Source organism: Saimiri boliviensis, chromosome 19 (assembly GCF_048565385.1).
Source record: "Saimiri boliviensis isolate mSaiBol1 chromosome 19, mSaiBol1.pri, whole genome shotgun sequence".
In the NCBI taxonomy this organism is placed as follows: Eukaryota; Metazoa; Chordata; class Mammalia; order Primates; family Cebidae; genus Saimiri; species Saimiri boliviensis.
In genome coordinates, this window is record NC_133467.1 from 26719342 (window position 1) to 26734459 (window position 15118).

A 15118-nucleotide genomic window follows, 5' to 3' on the forward strand; every position below is an offset into this window, starting at 1 on the left:
ATTTGATCTTTGCAGTAAGAACAATGGGCAGATTTAGTTGTGGTGATGAACTTTTTATGGTCCGCATAAGCATTTAGGCTCCACGTTCATTCTCACCCAGAATAAGCAGTGCCTGCCTGTGAAGAGCATTCACATCACTGGCTTTTCAGCCTGTTGCAGTCATGCCTCACTCTGCCCCCTTCTCTTCCTTTCAGGGGAATAGTTTATAAATAATAGATAATTTAGTAGTCAGAGATAAGGGATGCTTATCACTGGGCCTGGATCTAATTACGTATTATGATGAGCAAGTACTGCAGTTTTAGAGCATAGGAACCACCAAATCAGCCTTCTTTGGTGTTTCTTTGCACAGAGGACACATGTGGTACTGGACAAAGCCAATGGCATTATCTTAACCCTGTGTCTGAGGGGATCCTATGTACCTTAAACAGTAGGAGCTGCCTGGGAGAAGATAAGTTTCTGATAGTCCCTCTAAAGCAAGCTTGTCTAGTCTGCAGCCCACAGTCCATAGGCAGCCCAGGACAGGTTTGAATGCAGCCAAACGCAAATTTGTAAACTTTCTTAAAACATGAGATTTTTTTTTTAAAGCTCATCAGCTATCGTTAGCGTATTTTATGTGTCTATGTGTGGCCCGAGACCATTTTTATTCTTCCAGTGTAGCCCAGGGAAGCCAAACGATTGGACACTCCTGCAAGAGAAAATAGCAGGGGAAAGGGAAGCAACATTTAAGTGCTCACTGTGCTCCTACTGCTACATTCCTTCTCATTTAATGCTCACAGTAAGCCTAAGAAAGGGATTATCTCTGATTTTCTTTTTTTGCATTTTAGGTTTTGGGGTACATGTGAAGAACATGCAAGATTGTTGCATAGGTACACACATGGCAGTGTGGTTTTCTGCCTTCCGTCCCCTTGCCTGTATCTGTCCTTTCTCCCCATGCTATCTCTTCCCACCTCCCCACCCCCCGTCCCTCCCCCATTTCCCCCCAACGGACCCCAGTGTGTAGTGCTCCCCTCCCTGTGTCCGTGTGTTCTCATTGTTCAACACCCGCCTATGAGGGAGAACATTCGGTGTTTGATTTTCTGCTCTTGTGTCAGTTTGCTGAGAATGATGGTTTCCAGGTTCATCCATGTCCCTACAAAGGATGTGAACTCATCGTTTTTTGATAGCTGCGTAATACTCCATGGTGTATATGTACCACATTTTCCCTATCCAGTCTATCATCGTTGGGCATTTGGGTTGGTTCCAGGTCTTTGCTATTGTAAACAGTGCTGCAGTGAACATTCGTGTGCATTTGTCCTTATAGTAGAATGATTTATAATCCTTTGGATATATACCCAGATTTGGAGACGTCTTGGTCCCAGGCAAGCGTGATATTTTATGCCTACATATAAAATTATGTATCTTTCATCCATGATTCCTGGCTCATAACTCCCTTGGCACTGTTTTTTGTTACTATGTTAGGGCACTCTAGGACTCAGAAAACAGAACATCTCTCTCTGACCTTCTGCCCTCCTTTTCACCTGCCCAAGCCAGGGCTCTAATCTTCCACCACTTTTCTGATTATGGGTCTTAAGACGCTCATTTCAGAAGGGGTCCTGCCTGCTGCCCTGCAGGAAGAAGTGGTGCATAGAGAGGCCAAAAATCTGAAGACAGGCGTTGCTGGGTTTCCCCACTCAGTCTTCTTTGTATTAGATCATACCCCTTTAGTCTAGTCACATTTCTACCTGGTGCCCATGCTTCAGTCATGACTATCTGATGAAGTCTTTATAAGAGGCTCAAGAGAACAGGCTTCAGGGAGCTTCTGGAGAGCTGAACATGTGTGGGCTTACAGGAAGGTAACTAACACGCATGTACCAGGAAGATGGTGTACCCTAACCGCATGGGAACAGAGGCTCCTATGCTTGGGACCCTTCCAGACCTAGCCCTGTGTATCCCTTCATTTAGTTATTTGTATCCTTTAAAATACTTTTTTTTTTTTTTTTTTTTTTGAGATGGAGTTTCGCTCTTGTTACCCAGGCTGGAGTGCAATGGCGCGATCTCGGCTCACCGCAACCTCCGCCTCCTGGGCTCAGGCAATTCTCTTGCCTCAGCCTCCTGAGTAGCTGGGATTACAGGCACACGCCACCATGCCCAGCTAATTTTTTGTATTTTTAGTAGAGACGGGGTTTCACCGTGTTGACCAGGATGGTCTTGATCTCCTGAGCTCGTGATCCACCCGCCTCAGCCTCCCAAAGTGCTGGGATTACAGGCTTGAGCCACCGCGCCCGGCCTAAAATACTTTTTTTTTTTCTGGAAACAGGGTCTCGCTTTGTCACCCAGTGTCTTGCTCTCTCATGTCACTGTACAGTGGTGTGATCATGGCTTACTGAAGCCTTGACCTTCCCGGGCTCAAGTGAACCTCCCACCTCTTAGCCTCCCCAGTCGCTGGGAGTACAGTCATGTGCCACCAGTTCTGGCTAATTTTTGTATTTTCTGTAGAGACAGGATTTCACCGTGTTGCCCAGGCTAGTCTTGAACTCCTGGGCTCAAGTGATCCTCCAACTTCGGCCTCTTAAGAGTGCTGGGATTACAGGTATGAGCCACTGCACCGGGCCTAGGATATTCTTTGTAATAAACCAGTAAATGCATTTCTGAGTTCTGTAAGCCACTGTAGCAAATTAATTGAACCTCACCTTCAAGCCAGTGGGTTGAGATCCAGAAGCGTGGACTGGCAGCTGGTTGGGTGGGGGACAGTCTTGTGGGACTGAGCCCTTAACCTATGGGATCTGATGCTCTCTCCAGGTAGATAGTGTCAGAATTTAATTGAAGGATGCCCAGCTGGTGTCCTGCAGAACTGATTGTCTGCTTGATGTGTGGACAGAAAACCCCAACATTTGGTCACAGAAGTCTTCTGTGTTGATTATTGTATGAGAGCAGAGGAAAAACAGTTTGTCTTTCACATCAGCAAGTCTCCAAGTTAAGTGGCAACTTCAAGCCCGTTGTGAGCCTCCAATTCCCGTGTTTTCTGCTACCCTCCCTATTTCCTAGAACTGAACCCAGTATATTAGTTTCTATGCTTGCGGTAACAACTTACCACCAACTTAGCAGCTTAAAAGAACACACATTTATTATCTTACAGCTCTGGAAGTCAGAAGTCCCAAAATGGTTTTACTTGGCGAAAACCAACAAGTTGTCAGGGCCGTACTCCTTCAAGAGGCTGTAGGAGAGAATCCTTTTCCAGCTTCTAGAGTGGCATTCCTTGCAATCCTTGGCTGGTGTCCCCTACCTCTTAGATGCCAGCAGCTTAGCATCTTAAAATCTCCCCCCTCCGGCTGCCTTCTTCCCTGTGTAGTCAAACTTCCCTTTGCCTCCCTCTTAGAAGAACACTTAAAGGACATTTAGGGCCTACGCCTATGATCTCAGCAGTTTGGGAGGCCAAGGTGGGAAAATTGCATGAGGCTAGGAGTTTAAGACCAGCCTGGGCAACATAGTAAAACCCTGTCTCTAAAAAATAAATAAATAAATAAAAGTGTGGCAGCAAACGTGTAGTCCCAGCTACTTGGGAGGCTAAGGCTGGAGGATCACTTGAGCCCTGGAGTTTGAGTCGCAGTGAGCTAGGATCATGCCACTGCACTTAGCTTGAGCAACAGAGTGAGACTCTTCCTCCAAAAAAAGAAACGAAGACTTTTGTTTCCCTCCTCAAACCTATGAATCCGAATCTGCATTTTAACAAGATCATCAGGTGACTACTCATAAGCACAAGAGAGTCTGCCAGCACTGCTTTTTAGAGCAGTGGTTCTCCACTTTCACTGCACATTAGAATTGCCCAGAGAGATCTCTAAAATACTAAGATTGTGATTTAATTGATCCGGGCATCTGGATTCTTAAAAAGTCCCCAGGTGAGCTTAACAGGCAGCCGACGTTGAACACTGTTGCTTTAAGAGCTGTGCTATCCAAGTATAGTAGCCTTTGCCATATGTATCTAGTTAAATTTAAACTCATTAAAGATTTAGCTCATCAGTTGAGGTAGCCACGTTGAGCTCTTCAGTTGCTCAGCCACACATGGGTAGGGGTTGTATTTTATTAGACTGTGCAGACAATATTTCCATCATGTCAGAAGGTTCTGTTGGATAGTGCTGCTTACGTGGGAAGGGACTGAGAGACTACTGAGTTTTTTATTAAGAGCACCTTTGGAGGCAAGTGCTATTTAGGGCTAAAACGGAAAGCTGGGCAAACTCTGTGGGTCCTAAGAACATAAAGAAGAGATAAATTAGTTCAACCATTGTGGAAGACAGTGTGGCAGTTCCTCAAGGATGTAGATATAGAAATTCCATTTGACCCAGCAATCCCATTCCTGGATATATACCCAAAGGATTATAACTTGTTATATTATAAAGACACATGTACATATATGTTTATTGCAGCACTGTTTACAATAGGAAAGACATGGAACCAACCCAAATGCCCATCAGTGAGAGACTGGACAAAGAAAGTGTGGCACATAAATACACCATGGAATACTATGCAACCACAAAAAAGGATGAGTTCGTGTTCTTTGTAGGGACATGGATGAATATGGAAACCATTCTCAGCAAACTGAGACAAGAACAGAAAACCAAACACTGTATGTACTCACTCATAGGCGGGTGTTGAACAATCAGAACACACGGACACAGACGGGAGCATCACACATTGGGGTCTGTTGGGGGGGCTAGGGGAGGGACAGCAGGGGTGGGGAGCTTGAGGAGGGATGACATGAGGAGAAATGCCAGATATAGGTGATGGGGGGTGATGGAGGCAGCAAACCACATTGCCATGTGTGTACCTATGCAACAATCCTGCATGATCTGCACATGTACCCCAGAACCTAAAGTATAATTTTAAAAAAAAGGTAACCTGGTTGCTGACTTTTGCTGTACAAGCTACACCAGCAGGTGGCTTTTCATGCTTCCTACCACAATTTGTGTGGCTACAGGACTCCTGGTAGGCGCTGTGCATGTATTATCATTTGATCCCCCCAAATTTTATACGCTAAGTATTTTTTTAATTCTCAACTTAAAGCTGTGTAAATTGAGGCTGTTTGCTCAAGGGCACACAGCTACCTGAAGGTGGGAATACTTAAGGGGTTCGATATGGATCAATTAGGCATTTATAGGTTGGTATGGCTGATGTTCATCTAGCAAAACTCGGAATGTTCCCCTTATACAAATAAATAGACACTTTGGAACATACACTGCCAACAGATTAGTATTAAATCGTTAATTAGTATTAAATCGTTAATGGTAGCTGTACTTATGTCAAGTTTTTCTCCACAAGACAAAGGACTAGCCTGTAAGAGAGTTACTCTCTGAGCAGTCTTTACCAATTGGATTCTGCCAAGCCCTAAGATTCCCTAGAAGTACAGTGAGCAGAGATCTAGAAACTGAAAGGCAGAGCTCTCGGTTCTGCACTTGAACCACAGCGCCCTTTATGTACTGAGCTTCCTTACAAAAATCTGAGTCCAGTGTGCAATACCAAAATGACAAACGGATCACATGAAAGACGCGCCTCGACTTACGATGGGGCAACATCCTGAGAAAACCAGCCTAAGTTGAAAATATCCGAAGCCGAAATTGCACTTAATACACCTAACCTACTGAACATCATAGCTTAGTCTAGTGACCTTAAATATGCTCCGAACACTTACATTAGCCTACAGTTGAGCAAAATTATCTGACACAAAGCCTCTTTTATAATGAAGTGTTGAATATCTCATTTAACTTACTGAATACTGATAGTGAAAAACAGAATGATTGTATTGATACTCCAAGTACGATTCCTATGGAAAGAGTATTGGTTTTTTTTTTCTTTTTTTGAGGTGAGTTTTGCTCTGTCGCCCAGGCTGGAGTGCAGTGGTTTGATCTTGGCTCACTGCACCCTCTACTTCCTAGGTTCAAGTGATTCTCCTTCCTCAGCCCCCCAAGTAGCTGGGATTACAGGTGTGCACCACAACACCTGGCTAATTTTTGTATCTTTAGAAGAGATGGGGTTTTACCGTGTTGACGAGGCTAGTCTCGAACTCCTGATCTCAGGTGAGCCACCCGCCTTGGCCTCCCAAAGTGCTGGGGTTAATAGGTGTGAGCTAGAACACCCAGCCTGATTATTGATGTTGCACCATTGTAATGTTGAAAAATTATTAAGTCCAACTGTCATTAGTTGGGGACCATCTGCAGTTTGCAAAGTATACTCTGTTAAGACTTTTAAAGGTGAGAAAGCCAGCTTCATCTCCAGGTCTTCCTCGGTCTGCTTCACTGACGCCTGCTGTTCTCTGTGCAGTGAGACAGGAAACCTCAGCAAGTTCTCTGGCCTCTCTAAATGTGTTTCTTAGGAAGCAAAAACCAAAAACCTGTCTTATTACAAATTCTCAATTATATCATTTTTTCAAGTCAGGACCAGAAATCCTTACCATTCATCATAACCATCATTTCATAAAGGAACATTTTAATGTAAAAAATACAAGTGAAAACTTAAGAAAAGCAGTCTTCCTTTTCCTTATTTTCCTCTCCATTGGTGAAACTTTCTCATGAACTAACACTGGAGTGTGTGCTGATCTGGTCCAGCCTCCTCATCAGATGCCCCAAGAGCTCCCGGTGGCCATTTGGCCAAGGCTGACCGTCTTCAATGGCTGGCCGTGGCATTCTACCTTAAATGCTTCATCTTCAGAGCTTATGCAATGAACTGGTCCGAATGAAAATGCATGGGTTTTAGAGTCAGAACTACGTTCAAATACTGTCTCTTATCCTCACAGGCTATTGAGCATTTGAAAAAGGGCTAGTACATGGCCGGGTGCGGTGGCTCAAGCCTGTAATCCCAGCACTTTGGGAGGCCGAGGCCGGTGGATCACGAGGTCGAGAGATCGAGACCATCCTGGTCAACATGGTGAAACCCCGTCTCCACTAAAAATACAAAAAAACTAGCTGGGCGTGGTGGCGCATGCCTGTAATCCCAGCTACTCAGGAGGCTGAGGCAGGAGAATCGCCTGAACCCAGGAGGCGGAGGTTGCGGTGAGCCGAGATCGCATCATTGCACTCCAGCCTGGGTAACAAGAGTGAAACTCCGTCTCAAAAAAAAAAAGAAAAGAAAAAGGGCTAGTACAACTGAAGAACTGCTTCCTTGTTTTATTTAAATTTTATTAATTTAAATTTAGATGACCACATGTGACTAATTGGACAGCGCAGGTCTAGACATTATATTTCCTATTAGGGTAGTTTATGGCCACATCTGTGTTTGCAGTAACTGCCTTATTCTGCCAACTTGGCAGTGTTCTCTAAACCAACTGAAATCTAAGTCTTCCTCATTTGTACCCATGCAGTTAGATCTTTGTTTCTAAATGTATAAAGTTACCTTCATCTCTAAATTTCATCTTACATTTAGTCTGTTGCTTCAGTTTTTAAGCAACAGAAACAATTTTCAATAGAAACTGAATTTTTTTTTTTTTTCTGAGGCAGAGTTTTGCTCTTGTTGCCCAGGCTGGAGTGCAATGGTGTGATCTCGGCTCACCGCAACCTCCACCCCCAGGTTCAAGTGATTCTTCTGCCTCAGCCTCCCGAGTAGATGGGACTACAGGCATGTGCCACCATGCCCAGCTAATTTTGTATTTTTAGTAGTGATGGGGTTTCTCCACATTGGTCAAGCTGGTCTTGAACTTCTGACCTCAGGTGATCCACCCACCTCGGCCTCCATAGTGCTGGGATTATAGGTGTGAGCCACCGTGCCCGGACTAGAAACTTAATTTTTATTTGTTTGTTGGAGACAGGGTCTTGCTCTGTAACCCATGCTGGAGTGCAGCAGTGTGATCATAACTCACTGCAACCTTGATGTCCTGTGCTCAAGTGATCCTCCCACCTTAGCCTTCCAAGTAGCTAGGACTACAGACGCTTGTCATCATGCCTGGCTAATGGTTGTATTTTTTTGTAGAGACGGGGTTTTGTCATGCTGCCCAGGCTGGTCTTGAACATTTGGGCTCAAGCATTCCTTTCGCCTTGGCCTCACACAGTGCTGGGATTACAGGAGTAAGCCACTGTGCACAGCTGACATAAAAAAAAAAAATCTTTACTGTTAGCCTAAGTATCTGTAGCAAGTATCTCCTAAGAGCTACAAGATTTTTCTTTAATTTCTCATCACTGGTATAACTATACATATATCACTACAATCAGACTTTTTCTCAACTTCACATACTATGAAAGCATCTGCTGGCAGGATGAGGAGAGGGCACAATGCTTGTGGCTCCTCTCTCATCTAGTAGGACTGGGCTACTGACTTCAGATACAGACTCAAACAGAAACGAGTGGTAAGAGTCAGGAGGTTTAGCTAGGAGGCTGACGCCACGTAAGTTTATTATATTTAGGAAAAAATATAACTGGAAATAAAGGTAAGTCATTTGAATGAGAGTTTTGAAAGCCCTATAATCTTTAATGGCAGCACTTGGATCCACTGCCCAAGCCACTTTTAACCCAACCAAGATGCTGGAAAGCAGAACACACAGTTGTGCCCATCAAACCCAGGAGGGCGATGGACCCCAGGGCTCCTCGACTACGCTTGCTGGGGTCTGAAAAAGAAGAAAGAATGGAAGTTACCAGGAATGCTCCAGAATTAGGATGCTTTCAACATCCACAAGCCAATCTATCATGGCATCTGAGGTTGTACATTAGACAAACTAGCCTTAGGAGGTTAACTAATTATTTAGCCTGAAGCTATCGGCAAGTCAGATACTACATGCCAAGTAATGTGTCATGGTAGCATTACCTGGACCTTAGAAAATTATGGGATGATCATTACAGCAACTTTGCTCTAGGACCTTTGAAAGTAGTTCCCTCTTTTTCAAAGAAGTACAGCCCAAAATGGTTTTCCCTCCTCCTCACTCAGATATAGCAGGTATAGTAATGGTTAGGCTCTAGAGTCAGACTGCATGGGCTTAAATCCTAGTTTATGCCTAATAGCTCCGTGATCTAGGGCTTTATTCGTTCTGAGCACCAGCTTCTTAATTTGTAAAGTGGATGATATCTGCATTATGGAATTGTTGTAAGGTTAAAAAACATATGCAAAATTCTTAGTGTAGTGGTTGGCACATAGAAAATGCTCAATGAAAGTAAGTTTTGTTACAATTGAAAGATTAGTCAAAAGAAAACAGACCTTTCACTTACAAGAGACTTCCCCTTTTCTCAAGTTTCCAAGAAGAAAAATATAGCAGCATAAGATTTTATTTAGTTTTTTGAGATAGGATCTTGCTCTGTCTCCCAGGCTGGAGCGTAGTAGTGCAGTCATGGCTCGCAGCAGCCTGAAATTGCTCGGCTGAAACAATCCTCCAGCCTCAGCCTCCAAAGTAGCTGCGACTACAGGTGTGTACCACACATCCAGCTAATTTTTGTAATTTTTGTAAAGACAGGTTTTCACCATGTTGCCCAGGCTAGTCTCCAACTCCTGAGCTCAAGCAATCTGCCTGCCTTGGCCTCCCAAAGTGCTGGCATTACAGGTGTAAGCCACTGTGCCTGGCCAGCATAGGACTTAAAATTTAAAATCTGTTTTCTTGGCAAATGTCAATATATACTTACCTCCCGTGTAATAGCCATAAGCATAAAGAACTCGTCCAACAATCCAGGCCAAGCCCAAGCCAGACACTATACGCTAAGAAAAAAGGGCTACATTAGTGTTTGCATGAAAGAAACAAGCGTACCTTTATTAACGACTTGGGTTGATTATAGAGTATGTTAGCAAAAAGTCAATAATTTCATGGATCTGGCCAACTACTCCCCACCCAAATTAGGTAGAATTAAGTTACTTGTTTCAGTCAGGAAAATTAAAAAATCTGTGATTCTTCTAAGAACAGCTTGGCTTGTGGACCCGGGAGATGAGTACCGGCCTTCTCCTCGACAGGTGTGATGGAAGGAATCCCTCCACTTGCCCTGGGCATCTTGGGGGACTTGTGCTAGAGCAAGAGAAGGACGTGTGGGCCGGGGGTCTCAGGGTAAGCCAGAAGAGAGAACTGCCCCAAACTCGGGACTAGGGGAAATGCCCTGTTTTCTCAAATGGGCCTCTGAGCATGAGATTGACTGAAGACTCAGTTGCTGTTCTGTGTGAAGTCAGTCACTGGCAGGGCTGGGAGCAGGCGCTTCTGCAGCCTACACTAGGGGTACATGGTCTTGGAGGGAAAAGTCTCCCTATGCCCACCCAATGCCCTTGAGAAGACAGAGTAAAAACTTAGATTAAAAAAATCCATCCCTTCGGCCACCATGCAGGGGTGAACAATGAGAGTGTGCGAGAAGGCTGCCTTCCCCAGTGTTTTCCAGTGCTACCGGTAGGGACAAAGTTACTGCATCAGGGTTTTTATTTGAGTTGATTTGGGGTAACATTAAATATCAACAGGACGGTGAAACAAAAGAAAATAAGCGCCAGTCCTTGAGTCACGATTCAGTAGCTCTAGTCTCTGCCAGGCCCTTCTTTACTATAATGTTGCCTAACGATTGGTAACCTAGGAACAACTGTTAAGTGCTTGCCCCCAGACTGGCTCTTATTTTTCAGAACTACCCACAAGAAATGGGATCCAGGGATGTGGGACAGGAATGGGGATGGAGTCGGAACACAAGTGAGGCCTAATCTAGAGAGACCTGGGCTATTCAGATCAGCTAGTCTGGTCAGTTGCTAGGAACAGGGATTTTTAGAGGCATCAGAAAGATACCTTTTCTACGAGATACAAGAGCAGTAGATGTTTCTTTGAAAAAAAAAAAAAAAATGCAGGCCTTCAAGGTCATGAGCAGTAGGTGTGGCATTCTGGCAGCTTTTTAAGAAAAGTACAAGGCATTCAGGTATGGACCAGATGGTTAGGAAAGCCTTAGAACCAGAAGTCTGAAGGGCCACTGCTCTGGTCAGAACTGTTTCAGGAGATAATCTGGCCTCAGAGAAGGAAACACTTCTGTCCAAGACAAGACCCCAAATGACAATTAATTAGAGGCAGATAAACTTGCTTTAGTTGGATATGTTTAAGTGCAGACGAAATCTGCAGCCCACAGGGCCATGTACATTGCAGAGGCCGGCAAGGCCCTGGTGAGCTGCCTCATCACCCCTCTGCCCTCTGTAGCTGCCCCTCTCCTGGCTCCACGGGCTTCTCACTGCTCACCAAACAAACCAGACAGGAGCTTGCCTCAGGCCTTGCTCTTCTGGCTGGAGGTCAGGAGACACATGCAGCACCTTCTCCCTCACCTCCTTCTATACTTGCTTAACTATCATCTCAGCAAAGCCCTCCTCCCTGACCACCCTATTGAAAATTACCCCACTCCACACCCCCTTTCCAACTTCCCTGCTTTGTTTTCTTCTGTGCGCTCACCACCTCCTAACACATGATGAATTTACTTAGGTTGCTCTTTGTCTGTGACCACCCCACACCCGGCAACAAAAAGACAACCTCTGTGAAACCAAGAGTCTTTGTCTGCTTTGCTCACTGCTGTGACCCCAGGTGGTGAGTAAACGTTTGTTGTGTGAACGAATGAATATGACAAATGAACTCTTACAGACATGAAACTAGAACCAGACAGACCTGGGTTCAAATTCTGTTTCTCCTACTCTGTAGCTATTTGACCTTGTGAAGTTTAAATAGTATCTGAGAGGCTTTTCCTTATGTATAAAAAATGAGGAAAATCCCACCTACTTTAAAGAACTCTGTAAGAAATAACTGAATAAAATCATTTTAAATATATAGTGCCTAGACACTGAAGATATTCCTTGAAAGTTTATTTCCTCCTTCTAACTACATCCAAATAGATGAACACTTCCTGGAAAACTTACCGGGTGGTAAACACCTCCAACAGCTAGAAAAAATAAGAAGGGAGGATACACTTCCAACCTGGAATTGACAGAAAGAAACTTTTAAAAAGTGCCCCTTTTAAGGATGTCTCTGTAGAATTAAAAATCTTTTTTTTTTTTTTTTTGGAGACACAGTCTGTTGCCCAGGCTGGAGTGCAGTGGCATGATCTTGGCTTACTGTAACTTCCGCCTCCTGGGTTCAAGCAATTCTCCTGCCTCAGCCTCCCAGGTAACTGGGACTACAGGCACACACTACCATACCTGGCTAATTTCTCTATTTTTTTTTTTTTTTTTGAGACGGAGTTTCACTCTTGTTACCCAGGTTGGAGTGCAATGGCGCGATCTCGGCTCACCGCAACCTCCGCCTCCTGGGTTCAGGCAATTCTCCTGCCTCAGCCTCCTGAGTAGCTGGGATTACAGGCACGCACCACCATGCCCAGCTAATTTTTTGTATTTTTAGTAGAGACGGGGTTTCACCATGTTGACCAGGATGGTCTCGATCTCTTGACCTCGTGATCCACCCGCCTCGGCCTCCCAAAGTGCTGGGATTACAGGCTTGAGCCACCGCGCCCGGCCTTAATTAATTGATTTTTTTTTTGAGACAGAGTTTCGCTGTTGTTACCCAGGCTGGAGTGCAATGGCGTGATCTCGGCTCACTGCAACCTCCGCCTCCTGGGTTCAGGCAATTCTCCTGCCTCAGCCTCCTGAGTAGCTGGGATTACAGGCACGCGCCACCATGCCCAGCTAATTTTTTGTATTTTTAGTAGAAACGGGGTTTCACCACGTTGACCAGAATGGTCTCGATCTGTTGACCTCGTGATCCACCCGCCTCGGCCTCCCAAAGTACTGGGATTACAGGCTTGAGCCACCGCGCCCGGCCATTTCTCTATTTTTATTAGAGATGGAGTTTCACCACATTGTCCAGACTGGTCTCAAACTATTGACCTCGTGATCCATCCGCTTCAGCCTCCCAAAGTGCTGGGATTACAGGTGTTAGCCACTGCACCCAGCCAGCATGATGAATCTTTACATCTTCCTTGCCAAGTTAGAAACTTGAGAGTAAAAATAAACATTGACTGCAGGGAGAAGAGCTAGTCACTAACATCCACCCTCCTTTGTTCTGCATGGGATTAGTGGTCACTTGGAACATGCTGAGTAAAAGGACCTCACATCTAACAAATGGAAGTGGAAGGTCCTGGTGAGTCAAAGTGGGTTCCCTTACAGCACTCAAAACCTCTCCACTCCCTGGGCCTGCAAGAGGCTTAAACATCAGTTTAGATGGGTCATGCTGCAAAACAACCATGAAAACGTTTTTTGAAAAGAATAGTAAGAAATCCCACCATTCCAACCACTCTTAAGTTTGCTTAATAGTCAATCTGTTCACATACACATTTTTTTTTTTTTTTCTGAGATGGTGTCCCACTCTGTCGCCAGGCTGGAGTGTAATGGTGCAATCTCGGCTCACTGCAATCTCTGCCTCCCAGTTTCAAGCGATTCTCCTGCCTCAGCCTCCCAAGTAGCTGGGACTACAGGTGCGCACCATCACACCCAGCTAATTTTTGTATTTTTAGTAGAGATGGGGTTTCACCATGTTGGCCAGGATGGTCTCAATCTCTTGACCTCATGATCTGCTCATCTCAGCCTCCCAAAGTGCTGGGATTATAGGCGTGAGCCACCACACCCAGCACCCATATATAATCTTTAAATACTTTTGATGAGGTGCCTATGTCTGTCACCATCACTATAACTCAGCAAATACAGAGCACTAAGGGATGAGGTGTGAGACAGAAAACACCCACTCTCAGATGTCTTTGGTGCCTGGCAGGGCCAATACTCACGTGTTCTGGTGGGCTCGCTGAATGCAGTTGAATAGGTGTCCATTTTCAGGGTCCGTGCTGTACATGGTAGGATACTGTCACAACAAAGCACATATTCATCAGATGGTCAAGAATAGTGTTCACTGTTGAAACTTAAAATCAACCTTAAAAATAATATATTGCAAAGTATCTTCTTTCACACCTTTGATAGATGACCATTCAATTTTTGCTTAAATGTTTATAGTGGCAAGGTCTCAATTCTCGTAAGCAGACCCAATGTTTCTATTAAATACCCAGGAATAAGAATGTATGTCTGTGCTGTAGTTGCACAAGCCCAAGGGGCAGCTTTGTGCCAAACTCAGTTCTTTTCACTGATGTTAAGCATCAATGGTGGATTTACAATGATACTGTAGGGAAATAGAGCCTTCCTAAGAGTCATCAAATACCACATCATTTTAAGATTTCCCTTAATGGAAGAACAGAAATAGAGTATGTAAGAATCGTAATGGAAGTGTCGATTGGAAGGAAAAAAAAAAACCTAAATATAAAAACATAAAAGAAGCTCTAGTAAGGGAGTTTAATTATTAAGTTGCTAAACAGAAACAGACATTTAAAATTGCTCACCAGGGACAACTTTAGTAATTATCCCTTCTAGATCCCCTAAAACTAAAGGAAGTATTTAATAGACCACCTTCCTATGTCTAAGTCCAGGATGACCTCAGCACCCCATACCTCTTTTCTACTTGGAAAACAGGAAAATCACCTTAAGACATCATTTTTAAAGTGGCACACTGTGAAACAATGTAGCCATGTAACCTCTATAGAAAATGCAGTAACTCTCTTCCTAGCAAACAGCTCCAGCCAAAAGTGTACTATTTGAATCCCAGCATACCTGGTCCTTCCATAGAAAAGACAAAGTCAAACAAGATGGAAACCACCCCTAGCAGGGCCTCATTATTTCCTGCCTCTTTGCTATCATGAAGAAGCAGAATCGCTAATAGATAGTCCTGAAACTGTCACTTTTCACAACTAGTTCCTCATCTCTCCCCTAATGGCTGAAAACAAGCTCTTGGCTAAGCCTGTAGCCCCCAGACAAGCTTACTCAGGGCGCCGGCCTGTGTTCCCACTTACCTCCACTTTGTACTTCTTGCGGGCCTTGGCAACATTGATGGCTAGGTGAGCCACCATGATAAAGCTGGCAGCACCAGTTAGAAGCACGAAACCATATTCCTTAGAGAGGACAGCCATCTCGTGTCTGTAGAGGGAAGAACATGTTGAGACAGGGCCCCCAGCACTGTGGCCATTTCACAGTGTGAAGCCTTAGGGAGCAAGAAGCTTTACTACTGGCAAATGCATAAATAGAGACCAAAAAAAGGTGTGAGTCAACCTGACGTTTCTAAGAAGTCCTCAGAGATATTACCATATAAAATGATTTGGCTGGGTATGGTGGCTCACGCCTATAATCCAAACACTTTGGGAGATGGAGGCGG

The 15118-nt window shown here is 44.5% G+C and overlaps 1 protein-coding gene across 2 annotated transcripts in view; it reads right to left on the bottom strand.

Annotated features, from left to right (window-relative positions):
- Positions 1-8320: 8320 nt before the first annotated feature.
- Positions 8321-15118, bottom strand: part of MGST3 (microsomal glutathione S-transferase 3) — a 28088-nt gene continuing 21290 nt past the window's right edge. Inside the window, exons 2-6 of one of the 2 annotated variants that reach the window (XM_003928074.3) lie at positions 14760-14883; positions 13650-13723; positions 11794-11851; positions 9567-9639; positions 8321-8563 (exon numbers count right to left, since the gene is read on the bottom strand). In XM_003928074.3, the coding sequence (XP_003928123.1) occupies positions 8427-8563; positions 9567-9639; positions 11794-11851; positions 13650-13723; positions 14760-14876 (459 nt within the window). In that variant the 5' untranslated portion in view covers positions 14877-14883 and the 3' untranslated portion in view covers positions 8321-8426. The other variant, XM_010338679.3, reaches the window with a different exon arrangement.